We start from the raw sequence: 22412 nt of genomic DNA on the forward strand, positions 1-22412 counted from the left end.
CAAATGCTGGTGCTGAAAGTTCTGAAATGGAGTGTGGAAAAAGAGAAACTAAACTCACTGCAAAGGCCTTGGAAAATAAAATTGAAAAGCTTCAAAGGGAACGCAAAATCGCCGTTAATAAAATTAAAGGGATCATTCCAGAAATACAGTGGGTACGGAAAGTATTCAGACCCCTTTAAATTTTTCACTCTTTGTGTCATTGCAGCCATTTGCCAAAATCAAAAAAGTTCATTTTATTTCTCATTAATGTACACTCAGCACCCCATCTTGACAGAAAAAAACTGAAATGTAGAAATTTTTGCAAATTTATTAAAAAAGAAAAACTGAAATATCACATGGTCATAAGTATTCAGACCCTTTGCAGGGACACTCATATTTAACTCATATGCTGTCCATTTCTTCTGATCCTCCTTGAGATGGTTCTGCTCCTTCATTGGAGTCCAGCTATGTTTAATTAAACTGATTGGACTTGATTAGGAAAGGCACACACCTGTCTATATAAGACCTTACAGCTCACAGTGCATGTCAGAGCAAATGAGAATCATGAGGTCGAAGGAACTGCCCAAGGAGCTCAGAGACAGAATTGTGGCAACGCACAGATCTGGCCAAGGTTACAAAAGAATTTCTGCAGCACTCAAGGTTCCTAAGAGCACAGTGGCCTCCATAATCCTCGAATGGAAAAAGTTTGGGACAACCAGAACTCTTCCTAGACCTGGCCGTCCAGCCAAACTGAGCAATCGTGGGAGAGGAGCCTTGGTGAGAGAGGTAAAGAAGAACCCAAAGATCACTGTGGCTGAGCTCCAGAGATGCAGTAGGGAGATGGGAGAAAGTTCCACAAAGTCAACTATCACTGCAGCCCTCCACCAGTCGGGGCTTTATGGGAGAGTGGCCCGATGGAAGCTTCTCTTCAGTGCAAGACACATGAAAGCCTGCATAGAGGTGGCCAAAAAACACATGAAGGACTCCCAGACCATGAGAAATAAGATTCTAAGCGGTATGTGTGGAGAAAACCAGGCACTGCTCATCACCTGCCCAATACAATCCCTACAGTGAAACATGGTGGTGGGAGCATCATGTTGTGGGGGTGTTTTTCAGCTGCAGGGACAGGACGACTGGTGGCAATTGAAGGAAAGATGAATGTGGCCAAGTACAGAGATATCCTGGAAGAAACCCTCTTCCAGAAAACCTCTTCCTGGAAGAAAACCTCTTCCAGAGTGCTCAGGACCTCAGACTGTGCCGAAGGTTCACCTTTCAACAGGACAATGACCCTAAGCACACAGCTAAAATAACAAAGGAGTGACTTCGGAACAACTCTGTGACCGTTCTTGACTGGCCCAGCCAGAGCCCTGACCTAAATCCAATTGAGCATCTCTGGAGAGACCTGAAAATGGCTGTCCACCAACGTTCACCATCCAACCTGACAGAACTGGAGAGGATCTGCAAGAATGATCCCCAAATCCAGGTGTGAAAAACTTGTTGCATCATTCCCAAGAAGACTCATGGCTGTACTAGCTCAAAAGGGTGCATCTACTCAATACTGAGCACAGGGTCTGAATACTTATGACCATGTGATATTTCAGTTTTTCTTTTTTAATAAAGAAAAACATTTCTGTTTTTTTCTGTCAAGATGGGGTGCTGAGTGTACATTAATGAGAAATAAAATGAACTTTTTTGATTTTGGCAAATGGCTGCAATGACACAAAGAGTGAAAAATTTAAAGGGCTCTGAATACTTTCCAAACCCACTGTATGTATATATATGTGTGTGTATATATATATATATATATATATATATATATATATAAATTCCTGTCTCACCCCTATGGGTGGTGTGTGTGTCTTCCTCAATCTCGGGTCTGGGAGTTTGAGGGTTCTTTGCAGTATCTTAGCTGTTCCTAGCACTGCGCTCTTCTGGACTGAGATCTCTGATGTTGTTCCTGGGATCTGTTGGAGCCACTCTCCCAGTTTGGGGGTCACAGCTCCGAGGGTGCCGATTACCACGGGGACCACTGTTGCCTTCACCTTCCACATCCTTTCTAGCTCTTCTTTAAGCTCTTGGTATTTCTCCAGCTTCTCATGTTCCTTCTTTCTGATGTTGCTGTCACTTGGGATCGCTACATCTACCACTACGGCTTTCTTCTGTTGTTTGTCCACCACTACTATGTCCGGTTGGTTAGCCATCACCTGTTTGTATCTGGAAGTCCCACAGGATATTAGCTCGGTCATTCTCCCTCACCTTTGGAGGCGTGTCCCATTTTGACCTTGGGACCTCCAGTCCATACTCGGCACAGATGTTCCTGTACACTATGCCGGCCACTTGGTTATGGCGTTCCATGTACGCTCTGCCTGCTAGCATCTTACAACCTGCTGTTATGTGCTGGATTGTCACAGGGGCATCTTTTCACAGCCTGCACCTGGGGTCCTGCCTGGTGTGGTAGACCCCGGCCTCTATCGATCTTGTGCTCAGGGCCTGTTCTTGTGCTGCTACGATCAGTGCCTCTGTGCTGTCTTTCAGTCCAGCTTTTTCCAGCCACTGGTAGGACTTTTCGCTATCAGCCACTTCTTGTATCTGTTGGTGGTACATGCCATGCAGGGGTTTGTCCTGCCATGATGGTTCTTGCTCTTCTTCCTCTGCATTTGGCTTCTGTTGCCTGAGATATTCACTAAGTATTCCATCGCTTGGGGCCATCTTCCTGATGTACTCATGGATCTTGGCTGTTTCATCTTGGATGGTGGCTCTGATGCTCACCAGTCCACGGCCTCGTTCCTTCCTCTTAGCGTACAGTCTCAGGATGCTGCATTTGGGGTGAAGTCCTCCATGCATTGTGAAGAGCTTCCTTGTCTTGACAGCAGTGGCTTCTATGTCCTCTTTTGGCCAGCTTATTATGCCAGCGGGGTATCTGATGACCGGCAGGGCGTAGGTGTTGATGGCTTGGACCTTGTTCTTCCCTTTTAGCTGACTTCTTAGGACTTGCCTTACTCTTTGTAGGTATTTGGCTGTGGTTGCTTTCCTTGCGGCTTCTTCTTGGTTCCCATTTGCCTGGGATTCCAAGGTACTTGTAGCTGCCCTCAACATCCGCTATGCTGCCTTCTGGGAGTTCAACTCCTTCAGTCCTGACAATCTTCCCTCTCTTCGTTATCATTCGACCACACTTGTCCAGTCCGAATGACATTCCAATGTTGTTGCTGTATATCCTAGTGGTGTGGATCAGTGAGTTGATGTCTCGCTCAGTCCTGGCATACAGTTTGATGTCATCCATGTACAGGAGGTGGCTGATGGTTGCCCCATTTCGCAGTCGGTATCCGAAGCCAGTCTTAGTGATGATCTGGCTGAGGGGGTTCAGGCCTATACAGAACAGCAGCGGGGACAGACCATCTCCTTGGTAGATGCTGCACTTGATGGAGACTTGTGCTATCGGCTTGAGGTTGCCTACTAGGGTTGTTTTCCACAGTCCCATTGAGTTCCTTATGAAGGTTCTTAGGGTCCTATTGATGTTGTACAGCTCCAGGCATTCCAGGATCCATGTGTGAGGCATTGAGTCGTAGGCTTTCTTGTAGTCAATTCAGGCAGTGCACAGGTTGGTCTGCCTGGTCTTACAGTCTCGAGCAACCGCTTTATCCACCAGTAGTTGGTGTTTTGCTCCCCTGGTGTCCTTACCCATTCCTTTCTGGGCCCCGCTCATGTATTGAGCCATGTGCCTACTCATCTTAGCTGCTATGATGCCCGACAGGAGCTTCCATGTTGTGCAGAGGCAGGTTATCGGATGGTAGTTGGATGGGACTGCTCCCTTTTGGGGGTCCTTCAGGATCAGGACTGTCCTGCCTTCAGTTAGCCACTCTGGGTGGGTCCCATCCATTAGCAGCTGGTTCATTTGAGCTGCCTCATGGAGGGCAGTTAGCTTCTTTAGCCAGTAGGTGTGGATCATGTCAGGCCCCGGTGCTGTGGACGAGTGACGTCGCTCTGGAGGTTGACCTTTCCGGCACCAAATGTCCTGGAAATGCTCTGGAGGACAACCTCTTCGGCGAGTGGAGATATGGGGCAGTTTTGGAGGACGGCCCCCGAAGCAATTGTAGGTCTGAGGCTGTTCGGGAGGATGGCCTTTCAGGCTGGTGTGTATCCTAGGCGGGGCTGGAGAAGCTGGAGATCCTAGCCGAGTAGGACCCTAGCTGAGTAAGCAGCACTGGGGATCCTGGCTGCTGCGGCTTCGGCTGAGGTGGTGATACTGGAGACTCTGGGACGGCGAGTGCTTGTCCAGCTGTGGCTCGGGAGGCAGGTGCTCATCCAACTGTGGCTCCGGAGGCAGAGGCTCATGCGGCTCCAGAGGCTGAGGCTCGCACTGCTGCAGAGGCTGAGGCTTGGGTGGCTGCAGCTCTGGAGGCTGAGGCTCGGGCGGCGAGAAGGCAGGTCTGGGTTGAGTGAGTGAGTGGATGTGAGGACTCAGGCTGAGAAAGATTAAGCTTAGGTTGAGAGAGTGAGGCCTCAGGCTGAGGGGAAGAGAGCTCAGAAAACTCAGACTGAGGAGGAGAAAAATCTCAGACTGAGGGGAAAAAACCTCATGCTGAGGGAGAGGATACTTAGACCGAGGGAATGAAAGCTCAGGCTGAGGGAGGAAAAACTCTGGTTCACTGGCCAGAGATGAAGTTGACCTCCTCCTATGTCGCCGACGCACAACGAGTGTTCTATAAAAAAAATATTTATATATGTATAAAAGGGCTAATGTTTGGTCAGCCTTCTCCCTTGTTACGTAGCCGGGCGGGTGTGTAAAGCTCCTTGTTAACACCAAGCAAAAGGCCAGTATCTCCGTGTATCCCTGGGCGTTCTGGATAACGTCCGCCAGGGTTTTTAGGAAACCGGAGATCAGTCGGTCCTCCGTGGTCGAGTCCGCTGGGTCCTTATCTGGTGGAAGTATTCTGTTACGTGTTGGTGGTGTGTTGGAAAAGGAGAGGCGTAGGACCCAATTGCAAACCTTTTATTCACTGCTGGGAATTCCGGGGCTCAAGCACAATGCCAATAATAAGCGAATGTAACGGCAACACAAATAACACGGTAAGCACAGACTATCCGATTGGGACGGTATCTGGCACAACACAATGCATACACAAACACATGCATGTATAATGCTCTCTCTCTCACACACACACACACACACACACACGCAAACACGCACACATACAGGGAAGCAGGGCATATATATATATATATACTGATCTCCGGTATATATATATATATATATATATATATATATATAGGGAGAAACAGGGTAATAGAACACAGGTGAAAATACTTGAGGTAAATAACACAAAGCTGCCTGGGACCAGTGCAGGGGAGAAAAGGAAGTCTGTACAAAGTCCCTGGCAGGAAGTCCCAAAGGGGAATTGTGACATCACCAGGATAATGTGAGCATGAAAACTGAGTCAAACCCATCTTCTTGTCTTGTGCAAAAATCCTCTGACATAATTAGATGATTCCTCCTCACAGTTGCCAGCCACTGCTGCCTGTTGATGGCACTGTCAGTGGCAAATGTTCACTTTGCTTCATTAACAATCAACAGTAGATCACGATCATTTATCTCACATCTAGGTTTTTACTTTATTCTTTGTAATTACCTCCCATGTCTGTATTTTCTATCCAAATACAGTACCTCTGCAACCTTAGAAAAGTGATCTTTATCACTTGTACACACCATTCATAAACTCATTCATATACACTTTTGTTTTATCACTGTACATAAGCAATATTCTGTTAGTATCAACAACTTAGCTGAAATTTCAACCTACTTAAACTTTCAGAAGATCGTTTTGTTTATCTGCAGGCACATTTACATATGGTCAACGTAACTTTAAGAAACACAGTAGCCTCTGTAAGATGACGATACTGTACTGGGACTGATTTATTGATGAAGCCTGATATGAGTGTAATCTCATCAAGGAAACGCTCAATCTTAGCTGACTAGTCAGGCAGTGTAAACAGCCTCTATTCAAGGGTTACCTGTACAATGGTTCATTAGGGAAACAGTTATGTGATTTGGTGCATTTGGTGCAGATATGCCCCATCTAACCTCTGAGCATAGAAAGGACCACATCAATACAGTGAAAACTCACAAGATTACAAATAGCACATGAATTTTGTTTTTAATTAAGAAACACAGAGGGCAAGGGGAAGCATCTATTCACTGGAAGTGGAGCAGTCAGGTCATCCTGACATAGACAATATTTCATTTGGTACACCTTAATTCATTTAATCAAGTTATCTGTTTTTTTCTGCCTTTCTAAAGTGTAACAGTAAAGTGTTAAAAAAAAAAATCAAAATAAAAATCTCCATCATTACTAAAAGTGCACCTTTCATATTTTGTAATGGCATAAAGACAACCAAAAAGCAGTGGCAGTTTCATGATAACTTTGCATTAACAGTGTACAGTTTACATATTCAGTCCTGAGGGGGAAAAACAAGGGGATGTGGGAGGCAAGACACAATAACCAGAGAAAAGAAAATCACAAGCTTCTGTGATTGCTCTAAAACAACAGAAAAAAGCCTTGAAACAAAAGTGATGGGGGAAAAAAGAAAATAAAAAAAAAACATAAAATAAATAAAAATGAAGCAACCCCTGGTGAAAGGCTAGTACTCATTTTTAGGATAATATCACAAATGTTTTAAGCTTACAAAAGTCAGAACCCCAAACTGATCATGTTGTCGACTAAAGGCAGGCGAGCATGCTTTATTAGAGTTACACTGCTGGTCACAGGTCAAGAGGTTTTCACTTCATTCACACATGATCAGACACTATTGGCACTGTGTCCTGATGCTTATTTGCTGCTGATGAATCTCCCTCTGCAGGGAAAACTTACAGAACTATAGAACTTTGAGAGCTTACTGAGTTAACACTAAAGCTACCAAACCTGAAAATCAGGTATTTTCTTGAGGCAGTTCTGGGTTGACCCTCCTGAGGATATGGATAATGACACGTGCGCAGACACGCACAAACACAAACTCCATACTGGTTGTGTGACCTTTGAGAAATGAAAAAGGGCTGTGACATACATAAAAAATCTACTTAGCATACCCACCCATTCTCAGTTTATACCAATATCTAACTAAAGGGCAGATAGTTTGATGCATAAAACTATATCCTCAACCACCACACATAAAAAAAACTACATCCTTCAGTTCTTAAAATCTACTTTTTTGAGATCTACTCAATCATATAAGGCTGTAGAGGCAACAGACCATGCCATATTATCATAAAATGAACCTCAAATGCCATGCATATAAACAAATATGACACTAATCTATATTGTTTTTATTTTCTTAGTAAGTAATCAAATGACTAAAAACAAAACTCCTCTACACGTGATATGACTATTCGCTGTATCTTCATGTCCGACATTAGCACCAGGGTTTCTTTCTTTTTCATAAAAAAAAGAACAAATACAGAAACAAGAGAGACAACAGCACTGTGAATGACTTGTGAAGCAAAATAAATTCACCCTACTTAAAGCGGCAGAACATTTGCAGTTATTCTTTTTTATTTTCCGACCTGAGTTGTGTACTGAAGCTGCGTGTTACTGTGACCATGTGCGCTCCTCTCCCAAAAGACTGTACGCATGCTCGCACAAGGAAGGGTTTCTCTACAGAAGAGAAGAAAGAAGGCCTAAACGTCTTCAAGTATTAATACAGTTAGACCTGAAAAAAGCCCTGGACACACAGTATTAGAACCCAGAATATACTCCAGGAAAGTTGAAAAGCAGTTATGGTTAATTTGCATGTTTTCCCCCCACAAATATAATATATATATATTTATATGTATATAAATAAAAATTCAGTGCTGTAAAAACATCTCCAACTCCATAGGATCTGACCCATCTTACAAGGCCTAATATGTTTTACTTTTCTCATGGCTAAAACTACTGCTGGAAGTATGTAAACTGTACTGTTCTCCTGTGTTAATAGTCCTTCATTGAGAATACAACACTGAGGAAGAGAAGACTTGTTAATATTGTGTAAATTTTTCTCTTTTTTGGTTTTACTGCACACAGAGAAACATCCTGTTGTGTCATCTTGTTTTTTCTTTTTTTGGCAGCAGCAAAGCACCAAGTTTGTGTCAGGCTCTATGTGTGGAAGTCTCTCTGTGTGTATGACATCACTCCATAGTCTATGTGTGTGTGTGTGTGTGTATGCGTATGTGTGTGTGCCCGCAATCTATGTAGAGCATGGCTGCACGTTGATGCCGTGGGCTGCGTGGGCCTGAAGGTCGATAGCCTGAGCTGGCTGTTGTCCTGGCCGAGCATTCATCAGCGTCAGGTTCCTCACGCAGCCAGTCATTCCTGACAAAAACTTCCCTCCTGTCAACGCGGCCATGTCTGGGGCTCCGCCTGTCACATGACAACACACGTGCAGTTTGAACATTTGGACCTCCAAGAGAGAGTGTGCTAAACGAATCTGAAAAACTTCTCTCATTTGGAAGAACTACAGAACACTGATAATATGTAAGATTACATCGCAGCCATTAAAAAATACAGCTCAATTTATCAATAAATAACACTGTTAAAAATGTAAATGAAGTAAATATATGGAAAAGAAGTAAAAGTGGACTAAAGAACAGGACTAAAGTGTGTTTCAAATTAGTGCAATAACCAAAAGGATTATGTGACTAGCTATCATAACTGAAACTGTCATCTTGTAAGCATGAGACTTTAACGTTAAAATAATGTTATGAAGAGAGAAAAATAGTGTCTGTGAACTTTCAAGACAGCTAACTTAGTTATCGTCTGCTCACTGGCTATTTAGAGAGTTATTGCAGTGATGGCGCAAATGTATGCAGAAAAATATATGGATGATTCACATTACATTAAGCCACACTCTTCTCAACTGTGCTTCTGATTGTTTTTAGCTGTTTGACAACTGACAGGAGCTTTAAAAATACCCTTTATATTTATTATTTAACTAACTACTTATCAATAAATTCCTGTGTATTTTGAAACTTGTCTGATAACATTTTACTTAATTATGTCAGTTTCAAGACTTCTTAGTTTGTCTACTGACCAAGATATATACTCCCTTTGGTGTTGACCATGAGGCTTTTGCCTTTAGACTGTCCATGCAGTGCAACTCCTCCGTCAATCTGGATGTATCCATCTTTTCCAGTTCTGTAACAAATAATGAAACACAACTAAATACAAAAACTAAACATAAGAAAATAGTCGACAGTTGTTGATAGCAGACATTTTTCAAACCAAGTTCAACATACAGTAGCATTGTTAATACTTTTAATTGCATCTCTGCTTTTCCTGCTATAACAATAAATCTCTGCTGTGAAAAAGGTGTATAGATAATTTAGGTTTTGCTTCTGTGTACCTAAAGAATTTTGCTGTAAAGTAAGTAAAGTAAAGTTTAGTAAGACAGATAAATACAGTGTCAAACCAAATGACTTGAGGATATAATAATCATACCTGACTGCTGTAATCTTATGCCATTTTCCATCGTTGATGGACTTCTGGGACAAGATCTCTGCCTCTCCACTGCCTAGCTGGTAACTAGGTAATGTATGAATCATCAACATTACTACAACAATCATTTGAGCTGCTGAAAGGTCAAGAGAACTACAGGTTTAGGGGGACGAATCACCTGAAAACAAGGTGTCCGTTCTGCAAACCAAGGCTAATGAAGTCTTTGCCTTTGCCATGTTCTCCAGTTTCCTGGAAATAAATGTCAGCAGAGAAAGAAGATGTTGAATGACTACATACTGCAAAGTGACCAATGATAAGCTACCCTTTAGTAGTTTTCCACAAGGGGTATAATATCAAACATGAGGCAATGCAGTCTATTTGTGTATGACAAAAAATGACATAAGAAGCCATCATGCACATTATGCAATGCAAACACGAACCATGTGGGTCTACAGTATTACAACTGTTGTGACATACATATGTAGTGAAATGCATGTTATGAAACATACCATATAAAAACATCTTGTGTTTTGTGTTTGAGTGGATACCTTTTTATTAGCATGCACTTTTCGCAAATTGTGTGCGCCTTTGGTCTCCTGAGGAAAATGGAGGGTGTGTTAGAGAAGCAACATGCACTGGTTTAGTGGTGTCAGATATTGCTGGGCTTGCAGGCAACATGCCCAACAAAGTCACAGCCTCAGTGGCACAAGTATGAATTAGACAGTGTGATGGCGAATGCGGCTGAACAGCCAGTGAAAAACTGAAATGAAAAAAAAAGCAATATTATATTATAATGTATTATTGTTGACATGTCTAAAACTGAGGTGAGTGCTGAGGTGAAGTGAAATGAAGCAAAGTTAAGGAGAGGATGAAAATGTAGAAGGCAAGACTGTAAGAACTGGGTTTAAGATTTGGATAAAACCATGTCAGAGTCCTAGAGATAAGTCTGAAGACATGAGCAAAACCCATGACCTACCACTCCCTGCCACAGGATCAGTCCCTCAGAGGAGCTGGTATTGATCTCCAGTTCAATGGTCTCAGGTGAGTCATGGGCACTACCAAAAAAAATATTAATAAAAATTTAAAAACAGTAATCTTACCCCTGATGAATTAAATGTTGATAAGATACAACTATGAGAGGAAAACAATGTAGAAAATTACCTTCTGGGGAAAATGGATTTAGGAAGAGCAATGTATCCATTATTGTGGAAATGAGCTGCATACTGGTAGGGTGAATCTACAAACAAATTACAATAATATCCAAATCAAAACAAGCATTTGCAGTTGGTAAAGCTGCTGTGAACTTTCATTCACACTGTCTTGGTGCCCTCCAGTGGTGAAAGCATGAAATAAACCCTGGTAAGACAGGCTAGATTCGATATAATTGTGCTCATAACTTTACATGCCCCTGGCACAACTTGAGAAGTATTGGCTATTGCCAATACTACTGGACTTGTAGAATCTGTATCTGCATTTTCATCATAAAGAAAATTACAATTATTAAGATACAACCTGACCACTGTTTTTTTGTAAAGAAAGGTGTTTTGTGTGACTATTTCTATCTTTTAAAAATGGCCAGTATTTCTCAAATTGTACCAGGCAGGGGGATTTAAATTTATGAGTACAACATATATGGACAGAAATCATTTATTTATTAGTTATTTGTAGATGGTGTATAATGCGTGACTATGTAACCTCTAATTGTAATAAAATTGGCAAAGCTGTGTATTATATTTTAAAAACGCCATACTTCTCGCCTCAAAAGTTATTCAGTATCTTATTAAATACATAAAGTGTAATAATCAGAAATTTCATTACATGCTCAAAAATGCAGTGCAATTTTGAAACAAAAGAAAATCTTCAGTATGATTAAACTCCATGATGTAGATTCATTTGACAGTCCTCACCAACACACAGTTATTTGCCATTCGTCACACTCTTCAACATCTCTGACCTTTTGACAGAGATTGGACTGATCCATGCACAATAACAGGTTGTTAGTAACAGCGCAAATACTGTATGTCGACATGGAGCAGGTTTAATGTTCTGTCTTAAACATTTTGAGAGAGAAAAACAAGTATTTTGTTTTCTTGTTTTACAGGCAGATGTACAGTAGACAGAAAAGAAAGATTTTATATTGTGAGTAACCATCCTATAGACATAACAGGCAAAAAGAAAAACAAGGGGAATTCCATGTCTAGTATGACTATTGTCCAAAAACAGGCAGCAAAAATCAGTTGATCTCCCAACTGCAGTTTACCATCCTGTTACCTGTTAGTATAGATGTCCCAGATTTCCTTTGGACATAAGAAACTCAGTTTCCAGTTGAGTAAAGACGCATGTTTGGGTTTGTGTTTATGCGCAAGTGTGTGTTAGGCGATAACATAGTTTGGGTTGAGACTGGAAGAGACGTGGGGGCCCCTGAGCTCAGACGGGCCCGTGTTAGTCACGGTCGTGTCAGGCAGACTTAATTTTGAAATACTGTACCATTTGCCTCGCTAGCTTCCAAATTCCACAGGACCTCGGGGAAGTTGGTGACCTGGCCTGTGTGTGCAGGATATAGCCATGAGAGTGCAGGGTAAGACACATGTAATCACTTAGGGTTAACCCTGTCAGAATGCAGGCCAGTGCTGGCAGGGGACAGAGGGAGTAAACCCTCTGATGTTGTAAGAGTTTCATACAACAATATGAAGAGACATATGGGATTGTTTCTGGCTGTATGCTCAATCTTTCTGCTTTGATAATGAATAATTTTGTCCACAGGATGCAGGTGTTTGCAGTACGTAACTTGCAATGTGACAACACACATCCTTTGCTTTGAAATTGGATCATTACAACCAAACAGACACAATGAAAACATATTTGCTGTATGTTTTGCTACAGGTTTGATTTTGTTTTAATACTGGTATATAATGTATGATAGTGCTGGCAGTCAGTACTTACTTTCTTCACAGATCAGGCCCGTGTGCCCAGGTGTACAGACACATTGGCCATTGACACAGCTGCCACCATTCTGGCACTGACTGTTGGCCTGGCACACATCTTTCACCACCTCACAGCGTTCACCTGCACATTGAATATTAACACCAAACAGGGGTGAAAGGTCAAGGGTCAAGCTCACGTCAAAAAGCAAAATCAGCACAGCTTATATTTAAGGCGACTGTATTGGCCAGGTACAGGCTTGAAAATCTTCCAGATACAGGCAGTGAAGTGAAAAGTGTGTTATAAATAACAATGAACAGTGTATGCACATTATATTCATATGAGCCCTAACAGGAATTCTGAGGAGACTGGGCTTTTGCTGTTTTTTCAAGACTTAGAGCACTAACCTTCAAAGCCATCCTTACATAGGCACTGGTACTCATATTCAGCACTCGACATGCAGTGACCACCGTTTAGGCAGGGCCGGCGGTCGCAGGGGCCGTTGTCCACACACTTGCGGATAGCTCTGCTATCTGTGAAGCTGTAGGACAGATCCACCTTCTTGTTGTTGATGGAAACCTAAGCATGCAGTGCAGACAAGTTTAAGCTTCACATATAAAGAAAAAGATTTATTCACTTTTATTTTCCTTTTTAGCACAGAGATCTCACCTCTCCTATACATCCCTCATACATTTTGGTGACATTAGCAGGCTTAGGCAGGATGTCCATTTTGGCGACTCCTCCCAGGTACATGGGGGTATGAATATTGAGGCCCTGGGCTTTTCCTGGAGACATCTTCCTCTCCACTGGGCCTTGATCAACCCTAAGGTGGCCGGCTCTCTTGTTCCGTTCAGCCACAACTCTGTGCCACTGGCCCAAAGAGACTGGCTCAGGACTGAGAAGGATTGCTTGGCCTGGAAGTCAAGATACACACACAGAGAATTTTGAGAATTGTCTGACCTTATAAACGGCAATGTAACTATAGATGGTAAGAAAACTTATATCAATTTTTACTATCTAAACATTGGATGATATGACTAGACATTCTCACTGTGTTACGGATCAGCTGGACTCGCACATCAATCACACACGCCGATCCAATTCACCGGAGTTTTAATTGACATTTCCATTCACCTGCGTGGTGGTTTTCCACCGCGCTATAAAGTCTCCCTCCTGACATTCTGGCTTGTCTGTTCTCGTTAGAGACATAGAGACTTCCTACTGTGCTATCAGTGTCAACCTACCTGACTACCTTCCCTACTCCAGCGTAGTATATGATCTTCAAACTAACCGGCATTATCTCTGTATCGATCTGATCACTCTACTGAATAAAACACCCTCCCAGCGTCCGCTACGTTCCTGTCTATATGTGACCATAACACACTGCACTTAGACTTTTATTATATGAATTCATTTGAATGCATACTTCTTCTTTTCCTAATCGGCTGCTCCCTTCAGGGGTTGCCACAGCGAATCATTTGCCTCCATTTAACCCTATTCTCTGTATCCTCCTCACCCACACCAACTATCCTCATGTCCTCCTTCACTATATCCAAGAACCTCCTCTTTGGTCTTCCTCTGGGCCTCCTTCCTGGCAGCTCTAACCTCAGCATCCTTTTACCAATGTATTCACTGTCCCTCCTCTGAACATGTCCAAACCATCTCAATCTGGCTTCCCTGGCTTTTTCTCCAAATCATCTAACATGAGCTGAACATTGCTGGTCTCACCACTGTCTTGTCCACCTTTCTTTCTTTCATTCTTGCTGACACTCTTTTGTCACACATCACACCTGACACTTTCCTCCACCCATTCCAACCTGCTTGTACACGTCTCTTCGCTTCTTTTCCACACTCTCCATTGCTCTGGACTGTTGACCCTAGGTACTTAAAATCCTCCACCTTCTTCACCTCTACTCCCTGTAACCTCACCGTTCTACTTGAGTCCCTCTCATTTACACACACGTACTCTGTTTTACTGTGGCTAACCTTCATTACTCTCCTTTCCTGAGCAAACCTCCACCTCTCTAGATTTTCCTCCTCCTGCTCTCTGCTCTCACTACAGATGACAATGTCATCTACAAACATCATGGTTCACGGAGATTCCTGTCTAACCTCATCTGTCAGCCTGGCCATCACCACAGCAAACAAAAAGGGGCTCAAAGCCGATCCTTGGTGCAGTCCCACCTTGCAGGGGCTAATAAGTAATATAATTACTAATATTATTAATTACTATAATTTTTAAATTAAAACATTTTAATTTAAATTAATTAAACTAATTAATTTAAAAAAATGAATAAGTAGCAAGTAAAAAAAGTAATACGTAATATACAATTCATTTGAATGCATACACTAACACAAATAAAATCAAGCAGATGTAAGTTACATGTAAGCAAATTTAGACAATTGTTTAATGTTGTGCTGAAATGGTTACAGCTTGCTGTTTATACAGATATTTGCTTGTCACCACATTACTGTCAGAGCGCAAATACAATAGTTTACCTGTGCCCAGTTCATATCTGAACTCTATATGTCCATTCACCATGGAGATAGCTACGAAGTCCTCCACCTTCATTTTCTTCCCACCACAGAAGAACATCAGGCCATCTCTCTCCAGTGGCTTGAACTCCAACTCAACACGCAGGTCATCATGGATGTTGGTCAGAGGAGGATAGGCTATGTATGACTCCTCCCCATTAAACAGTGGAGTGGTCACCAATTCACCTAGTAAGGGCAAATGAGGAGGAAAACTTAATTTGATTTAGAAATTCTTCAACAGCATTTTGAAGAATATTTCATATTCAATGTTTCCCTCAGAATATTTGGCAAATATTTACTGGAGATGAATGAGATTGATTTCTTGTCTTACCATCCATGCATTTGTGTCCAAACTTGCCAAGATGGCAGCGGCAGTCATAGCCCAGGCCATTTGGGCGATTGATGCAAGTGGCGTCTGGCCCACAAGCCTCTGTGACAGAGACAATTTCTATTATTTAGTAGTTCAGTGCTGCCCTGCTAATGGTGTATACAGATCGTGTTGACTTCACTGTGTGGTCAGGTAGGAGCTTCACATGTACCTGAATGGCAGTGCAGCGATGAGTGGTGCTGACAGTTGCTGCCAGTGAATCCTCTGGGGCAGCTGCACTTATACAAACTGGTTTCTGAGTCCTCACACCTGCCACCATTCTGAATTACATGAGAGAAACCACCTTGAGATTATGGAATTAAACACTGGCCAGATACTACAAATGCATCAGGTGGCTGGATGCAACTGACCTGGCATGGGTGATCCTTGCAGGTGGGACAGTTTGTGACACCAGTAGAGCTACGATCAAGGTCTTTGAAGATGACTTCCTCACCTTGGATGACCAGCTGACGAATACAGCCTGCATTGTACCAGTATTTAGTAAGGACATGTAATAACATAGAGAACACATTTTTCCACACTATATTTTTGTATACTGTTGTCTTACCAACAAACCCTGTCTTAATGCCAGCAGTTTTGCTGAGGACTGTGTAATTAGGATAACCACCCACATGCAGTTCTTCATTCAGGTCCAGGCCCTGGAACTTGCCCTGGGGAGAGGAAATTACCCTTTATTGCACTGATCATGGAATTTATCAAACGGACATGAGTGACAGTGGTAGGTCTGCTCACACTGACAAAAGTACCTGTGAGCTGCCACTGATAGGCTCCCCTCCGTCTACTATGATATAGCCCAGGGTGTGGTTGCGATACAACTCAATGGTGTGAAACTCTCCCAGTTTGACAGGGTGGGGGTCACGTATGGTCGCCATGCCAGAGCCCACGTCAAATCTGAGAAAACACAACAGATTTTGAAAATAATTATCAACAAGCCTCATGATGCTATATTTAATTATGAGCTTGAAGATCAGCATGAACTGACCTGAACTCTAAGCGGCCACCCACAAGTCCCAGAGAGATAAAATCAGCTCCTGTGGTCCTCCTCTGACCATTGTAGAGGATCATACCTACATCATGAAAACAGGGTTAGATGCTAGTACAAACATCATTCTAAATGTATACCCTTCAATGATATCCATCTTAATAAGTCAACTAATCTACTGGATGAATTTTAATTTAAAAAGCACAATTTCTCAGTATTTGGAGTAATGCATTTTAAATTCTTTCATGAATTTCCTTCAATATCCTTTTTTCAGCTGTCTCATTGTAATACCTGATATAACAATAATATTAGAGATTTTCAGTCAACAAAAACAATATTTTATACCTAATATAAGTGGAAGTGACTTGTTAGGATGGACATTGCTTGCAATTGAGTCACTCACAAATAAACTCTGTGAAAGCTGTATGGTAAAGCAGCATGCTATGGGGAGGCAAATTTAGAGCAAACCAAAGCTAAGTTATAACCTCCTGTCTGCGCATTACTTGGCATGGAATGTGCAACTAGTCACATTTATACAAGCAGTCCTCCTTTTTTTTTCTTCACATGCTGTAAATGCCCATGCTTATATAAGCTACACAGGCCTGTGGGGAAATGTGAACATGCCCTCAAACACATTTCTCTATCATTTCTGCTAGTTCTGAAAAGGGGTGATCAAGAAAGAGTAGATCCCATAAATAGGTAACATGATTATTTTGTGTTAATAAGCTCACACATAATATTCTGGGTGAACTTGTATAACGCCTTCAAACAAAAAGAGTAAAGTGTAGGCAAATAGCTTTTGCAAAGAATTTGTAACTTTTTGAGTATCAGTTCCTTTATGGGTGTGATGGACTGCGACTGCCAAGACTAAACAGTCACAGTCACGTTGCTAGCCAACGATAAATCAAAAATCATCAACATTCCAAACAGAGTGTATTTATTTTGCTGTCATGACCCTAAAATCTGGCACTGTTACTTATAAAAATCCAATAACTACTTGCAAAAGCTATTGCTCTCACTATTTTCAGAACTATAGTGATATTAAAAAATACCTGCAGAAACACGTGTAGCATTGCATTTATATGCAGTTCTAGTATACAAGGACTGGTTTTAACTCTATGAAATGTAGAAGCTGACAAAGTAGACTAGGAGGTAAAAGTAGATCTGTAACCAATCGCTTTACAGTGTTAAGCCAATGACTGTAATACTCCTTAAAGTGGTGGTGTGATCATGACTGAACAGGCCGTAGAGTATGAAAACAATGGCCATGCACTGTCTTGTATCTCTTCACATCATCACAGCCCCTAAATCAGCTCTGAGCTGGATGCACTGTGTGAAAGTTTGATGCAGCCAAAAAGCAGTACTGCCAACATCAGCCTTGAGCTCCTGTGGTTCTCAAGCACTGAGACTCACCAGCATACAGTATGAGACCTTCCCACCATATGGTGAGAGGTAGAGGTGAGGCAGAGAGGGAAGGGACAAAAGACGCAGTGAAATTACACATGAGGAAATATGACGAACAAAATACACAACATCCAAAAAGTACAATAAGGAATAAAAACAGACTTTAAGATTCAACAAGTAAAAACGCAGAATAACACACTGTAAAACTGCAGTTTTCACACTGGACTTCCTTACCATCAACATTATCAGGTCTAAAGTTGATCTTAATGCTGAAAGCCTTGTAGGCATTTTTGATGGTGGGCAGGGTGAGATAAGACAAGGGTTCCTGGGCAAAGTATGGCATCACTCTCTCTGAAAACACATCTCATAGTCAGATACAGAAATCTGTGTAGTTCATACTGAAAACTTTACTTTATCCAATAGCATCAACTCCTTCTGTACTCCCCATTCTGCAGACTAACCATGAACTTGAAGAGTAGTAAAGGCTTCCACTTTGCCCTGTTTGTTAGACGCAGTGCAGATATATGTCCCAGAATCCGCTTGGTTGACACGAGGAACTGTCAGCACGTTGGCTTCCTGGAAACCCTTAGGAGGAAGCTCTCCTTCCAGCTAGGTAAAGAAGCAGACACAAAGAAGTCAGTATCATAAATAACCTCAGCATCAGCAAATCTTCACAAAACTCTTCAGGGCATCTCTTTAGCCTAAAGAGACTGCACAGTATTAAAGAGATTCCCTGAACACTAGCTTGAAAAGTTTGGTTATCATTGGATACCTTGGACCATTTGATTTCAGGTACAGGGTATCCTGAAGCCACACAGTGAAAGACTGCATCAGACCCGACTGGCACCTCTTTCGTCTCAGGTAGTGCAGCAATTTGAGGAAGGGCTGTGCAAATAAGCAAAGGACTTAAATGAGGGTGGTGACATCTTAACTGCCAGCATAATGCATTGGTGTGTGTGCAAGTGTATTTGCATATTTGCTAAAAGGAAAAAAGAATGTATTATAGATTACTCACACTGGACGTTAAGAACCACTTGGGACTGTACTGAGCCTACATCATTAGTGGCAGTACAGCGGTACTGCCCGGCATCAGCCTCTGTAACCTGCTCGATCTTCAGCATGCCACCCTTCACCATGATGTGAGCCGATAGGGACCCACCTACTTTGCTCCATTTGACTGTGGGATCTGGGTCACCAACAGCCTGGCACTCAAACTCCACAGAGTTCCCAATCATCACAGTCTGCACTGAGGTACGCACATTGATCATCACCTTTGGTAAGGCTGTGGAAAAGAGCAGGAAAAAGAAGAGAAGAGAAAAGGAAAAAGTAAGTAGCAGGAAAAAACCTACATGCTATGCTTATTTGAAATGGAGCGGTGTATGTAAGTGTATTTGCAGTGAATGAGACAGACCTTGGATGGTCAACCTGGCAGTGTCTTGGGCCTGACCATACGTGCTGGTTGCTCTGCAGATATAAACACCTTCATTGCTCTGGTCAAGGTTCTCAATCCTACAGGAAAGAAAAACATATCAAAAAAATCATCCCCATTTTACCTCCCATATTACATCCAATATTTTAACTCCATTAATAAGTTCAGTGCAACTCTTATGGTCAACAAATCCCACGAAAAGCCCAAAACCAGCAATAAACTTAAGCCTGCTGATAAGCACTGTCTGTGTTTCCAATGGCTAAAACAGCATATCTTATTTCTCTGTGACACAAAACTCAATCACACTGTTGCACTGAATGACAGATTTTGTCATAATGATGAACACAGTGTAATTTATTTTGAGCTTATCCCACATTAACCTTGTTGATGTAAATACATGAAACTGCACCAAATCCACAGCTCAAAAAATTTGACTGCCACAGACAGGGAAGGGATGTTGGAAAGAACTGAGAAAGACCAATGCATAGTTTTTTTTTCTGGGTAGGATACAAAAAAGCATCAATAAGTAGCAACAATCATTCAAAACATAATTGTTTAATGGTTATAACACGTACAATAATTAGTTAGCTGTCTGTTTTTATCATTCCAACACATGGTGTATATGAGTCACCTGAGCACCCCATCCTTGATGTGGTGGTTTGGTGGCAGGGCACCTCCTTCCTTCAGCCACTCAATTTTGGTTTCTACACCACCTGCGACCAAACAGGTGAACTCCACAGCACTGCCCCGTGCCTTTACCTCAACCTGTGGTGATACACGCACTGCCAAAGGGGCTACAGAGAGGAAGGACAGACACAAAATCTAGGTCTTGCAATGGTAAAGAAAAGAAAATTACTGTTAGACATCTCTGCACATCCATTTTGCTCTTATCAACAGTATTTTGTTTGTGTGCTTAGTTTATACTGCAAAAGTATTTAGGTCTGGTTATAACATGGAAAATTATCACTATAACTTACATCTGACTGTGACTCTAGCAATTACTTCACTGTTGCCCACTTTGTTGGTGGACACACACTTGTAGTTCCCAGAATCCTCTGCAGTAGCCAGGTTGATTTGGAGATCGCCTCCACTAATCTCAGCCCTGGGAGAAATGGGTCCATCTATCTTGGTCCAAGTGTAGGTCAAAGGAGGAGTGCCGTGAGCCAGGCACTGCAATCGGATCACCTCCCCTATGCGCACAGCCACATCATTGGGCACAGAAGTGACATAAGGAGGGGCTGGAGGTGGAAAAAAAAAAGGTTGACTGGGTTTATGTGTTTTCATAAGAGATGCACAAAGCAAAATTAATATATAATGAATTCTTCATTAGGCTCCAGCAGATCCTTGTGACCCTAAATAGGAATAGGCAGGTATAGATAATGGTTGGATGGATGAATTCTTTGTCAATGTATACTAAGACTATAATTCATTTAAAGAGGACTGGATACATTTCAAAGCACCCTTGGACAGTTAGGACACATGACAGGAAAAACATTAAACCCACTCACTCTCTACATCTACCATGATAGTGACTTCACTGGTGCCCATGGTGTTAGTGGCACTGCAGATGTATTCTCCAGAGTCTTGGCGGCCCACATTGGGCAGTATCAGAGTGTTATTTACAACCTTATGTTTCCTTGGTAGAGAAGACCGCAGCTTGGACCAGGTGATCTTTGGGCTTGGGAAACCTAAAGAAAGTGAAGCAGACCACTTTGCTTTCTTCTTGTGACATTCACTTACACAGAAGGTACAATAATGCTGTCTTTCGTACAGAGTTAACATTATGGACAGATAGATCAAATTTTAGCAGTCATTACCATGTGCTTCACAGCGCAGTGTTGCAGTCTGCCCATCTACCACAACCATCAGTGGCTCAGGAACCGAGGCCCTGGGTACTGATGGTACTTGAGAGCCTCCCTCAACAATGACCTCTACCTTGCTCTCCGTAGTGCCCTCGTTGCTGCGAGCTGTGCACACATATGTGCCACTGTCTTCTCGACGTGCCACTAGAATCTGCACAAGAGAAAAAAGTTGATATAGTTCACTATCAAGAAGAATAAGCACCAAAGCAACAAAGAAGTAATGGATTACCTATTTGTTCTGTTATCAGATGCATTAGTACCTGCATGACTGCATTGGACTCCATGGGTACCGGGCTGCTCAACATGATCTTACGGTTGGTGTCCAGTCTGTGCCATGAGACTGAAGGGCGGGGCTCTCCGGTTGCCTGGCATTCCATGTTAATGGGGTCGCCCACCCTCACCCGCACAGGTCCAACAGGGGTTATAACAGCCACAGGAGTTTCTGATGGCACAGATACACAATACTGGTATGCTTCTGCATCTGATCAGCCACTAGAGGGAACCTTTCATCAGAGGTTTCGCTAGTTGATCATAGATACTGCATCTCAAGTTTAATGTAACACAAAATCTGTGAATATGTCCATGTGTACATGTAGCGTACCTTTAACAATCAAAGACACAATGGTTTGGGTGATGCCGAACGGGTTGCTTGCCACACAATTATAGGCACCATGGTTATTTGGGCGAGCATTGGTAATGGTAATAACAGAACCATCAGGGCTGACTCTGACATTATCTGGAAAACAGAAATGCAAAAACATTAGCTCTGCTGTGGATATTGCAGTATAAATTTGAAAATTTATGTCTTAGCTTGGGCTTGAGACTTAAATTTTTTAACAAAAACTTCACGTTACAAACTGGAGGTGTGGCTTTGAAAGAGATGAGCATTTAGGAGGCAGAAAGGCATAATACAAAATGTAATTTACAGTAGTTTATTAGAAGAATTGTATGATCCAATGTTTTTGGAGTTAAAATTTTTTTGTGAGGCTTTTTGGATGGTTAAAAATTGCTGGAATAGCCCTTTAAGACATGTTAACTAGTTCTCAAGCTTAGGTCTATGACAGCCATTAAAGAGATTGAGACTTTTTATTGAGTATTATATTCACTGCATTTATTTTAGTTCTTTATTTTTAGCTTCATAAAGATTCAAAATAAACAGTGGGCGTGGAAATCTGAGATGGGAAGAAATTACTGGATACAGCATGCAAATTCAATTTACCCTTTTTATTGAACACATGCTGCAAAACAAAAACATGTTTCAAAAAGAAAAATTCATCATAGCATGAAACCCAACCAGGCATCATTAACACCATGCAAAATTTTATTAACGCCAGTGCAGTTTTATTAGAAACAGATTTATGCATCATTAGTCATTAAGTGAAGTAACAGAGGAGTGCTTCATCGGTGGGTTATATCAGTAATTGCTTGTAAATAATGACATCATAAT

General features: G+C 42.0%; 1 protein-coding gene across 9 annotated transcripts in view; it reads right to left on the reverse strand.

Moving 5' to 3' along the window:
* Nucleotides 1-5861: 5861 nt before the first annotated feature.
* The window catches only part of hspg2 (heparan sulfate proteoglycan 2), an 87674-nt gene continuing 71123 nt past the window's right edge, over nt 5862-22412 (reverse strand). For 6 of the 9 annotated variants that reach the window (XM_026333497.2, XM_026333501.2, XM_026333499.2 and 3 more), the window contains 29 exons: nt 21567-21701; nt 21226-21407; nt 20921-21116; nt 20612-20791; nt 20081-20341; nt 19735-19897; nt 19086-19183; nt 18690-18956; nt 18447-18559; nt 18136-18283; nt 17909-18025; nt 17684-17701; nt 16271-16355; nt 16035-16179; nt 15836-15938; nt 15639-15748; nt 15440-15548; nt 15232-15330; nt 14865-15086; nt 13035-13279; nt 12773-12944; nt 12387-12509; nt 11931-11987; nt 10605-10680; nt 10420-10498; nt 9622-9692; nt 9447-9530; nt 9040-9143; nt 5862-8369 (listed from right to left, as the gene is read on the reverse strand). In XM_026333497.2, coding sequence (XP_026189282.1) covers nt 8197-8369; nt 9040-9143; nt 9447-9530; nt 9622-9692; nt 10420-10498; nt 10605-10680; nt 11931-11987; nt 12387-12509; nt 12773-12944; nt 13035-13279; nt 14865-15086; nt 15232-15330; nt 15440-15548; nt 15639-15748; nt 15836-15938; nt 16035-16179; nt 16271-16355; nt 17684-17701; nt 17909-18025; nt 18136-18283; nt 18447-18559; nt 18690-18956; nt 19086-19183; nt 19735-19897; nt 20081-20341; nt 20612-20791; nt 20921-21116; nt 21226-21407; nt 21567-21701 — 3935 coding nt within the window. In that variant the 3' untranslated portion in view covers nt 5862-8196. The remainder of the gene's footprint in view (nt 8370-9039; nt 9144-9446; nt 9531-9621; nt 9693-10419; nt 10499-10604; nt 10681-11930; nt 11988-12386; nt 12510-12772; nt 12945-13034; nt 13280-14864; nt 15087-15231; nt 15331-15439; nt 15549-15638; nt 15749-15835; nt 15939-16034; nt 16180-16270; nt 16356-17683; nt 17702-17908; nt 18026-18135; nt 18284-18446; nt 18560-18689; nt 18957-19085; nt 19184-19734; nt 19898-20080; nt 20342-20611; nt 20792-20920; nt 21117-21225; nt 21408-21566; nt 21702-22412) is intronic. The other 3 variants (XM_026333496.2, XM_026333503.2, XM_026333498.2) reach the window with 2 other exon arrangements.

This window comes from Mastacembelus armatus, chromosome 7 (genome assembly GCF_900324485.2).
Source record: "Mastacembelus armatus chromosome 7, fMasArm1.2, whole genome shotgun sequence".
NCBI classification, from domain to species: Eukaryota; Metazoa; Chordata; class Actinopteri; order Synbranchiformes; family Mastacembelidae; genus Mastacembelus; species Mastacembelus armatus.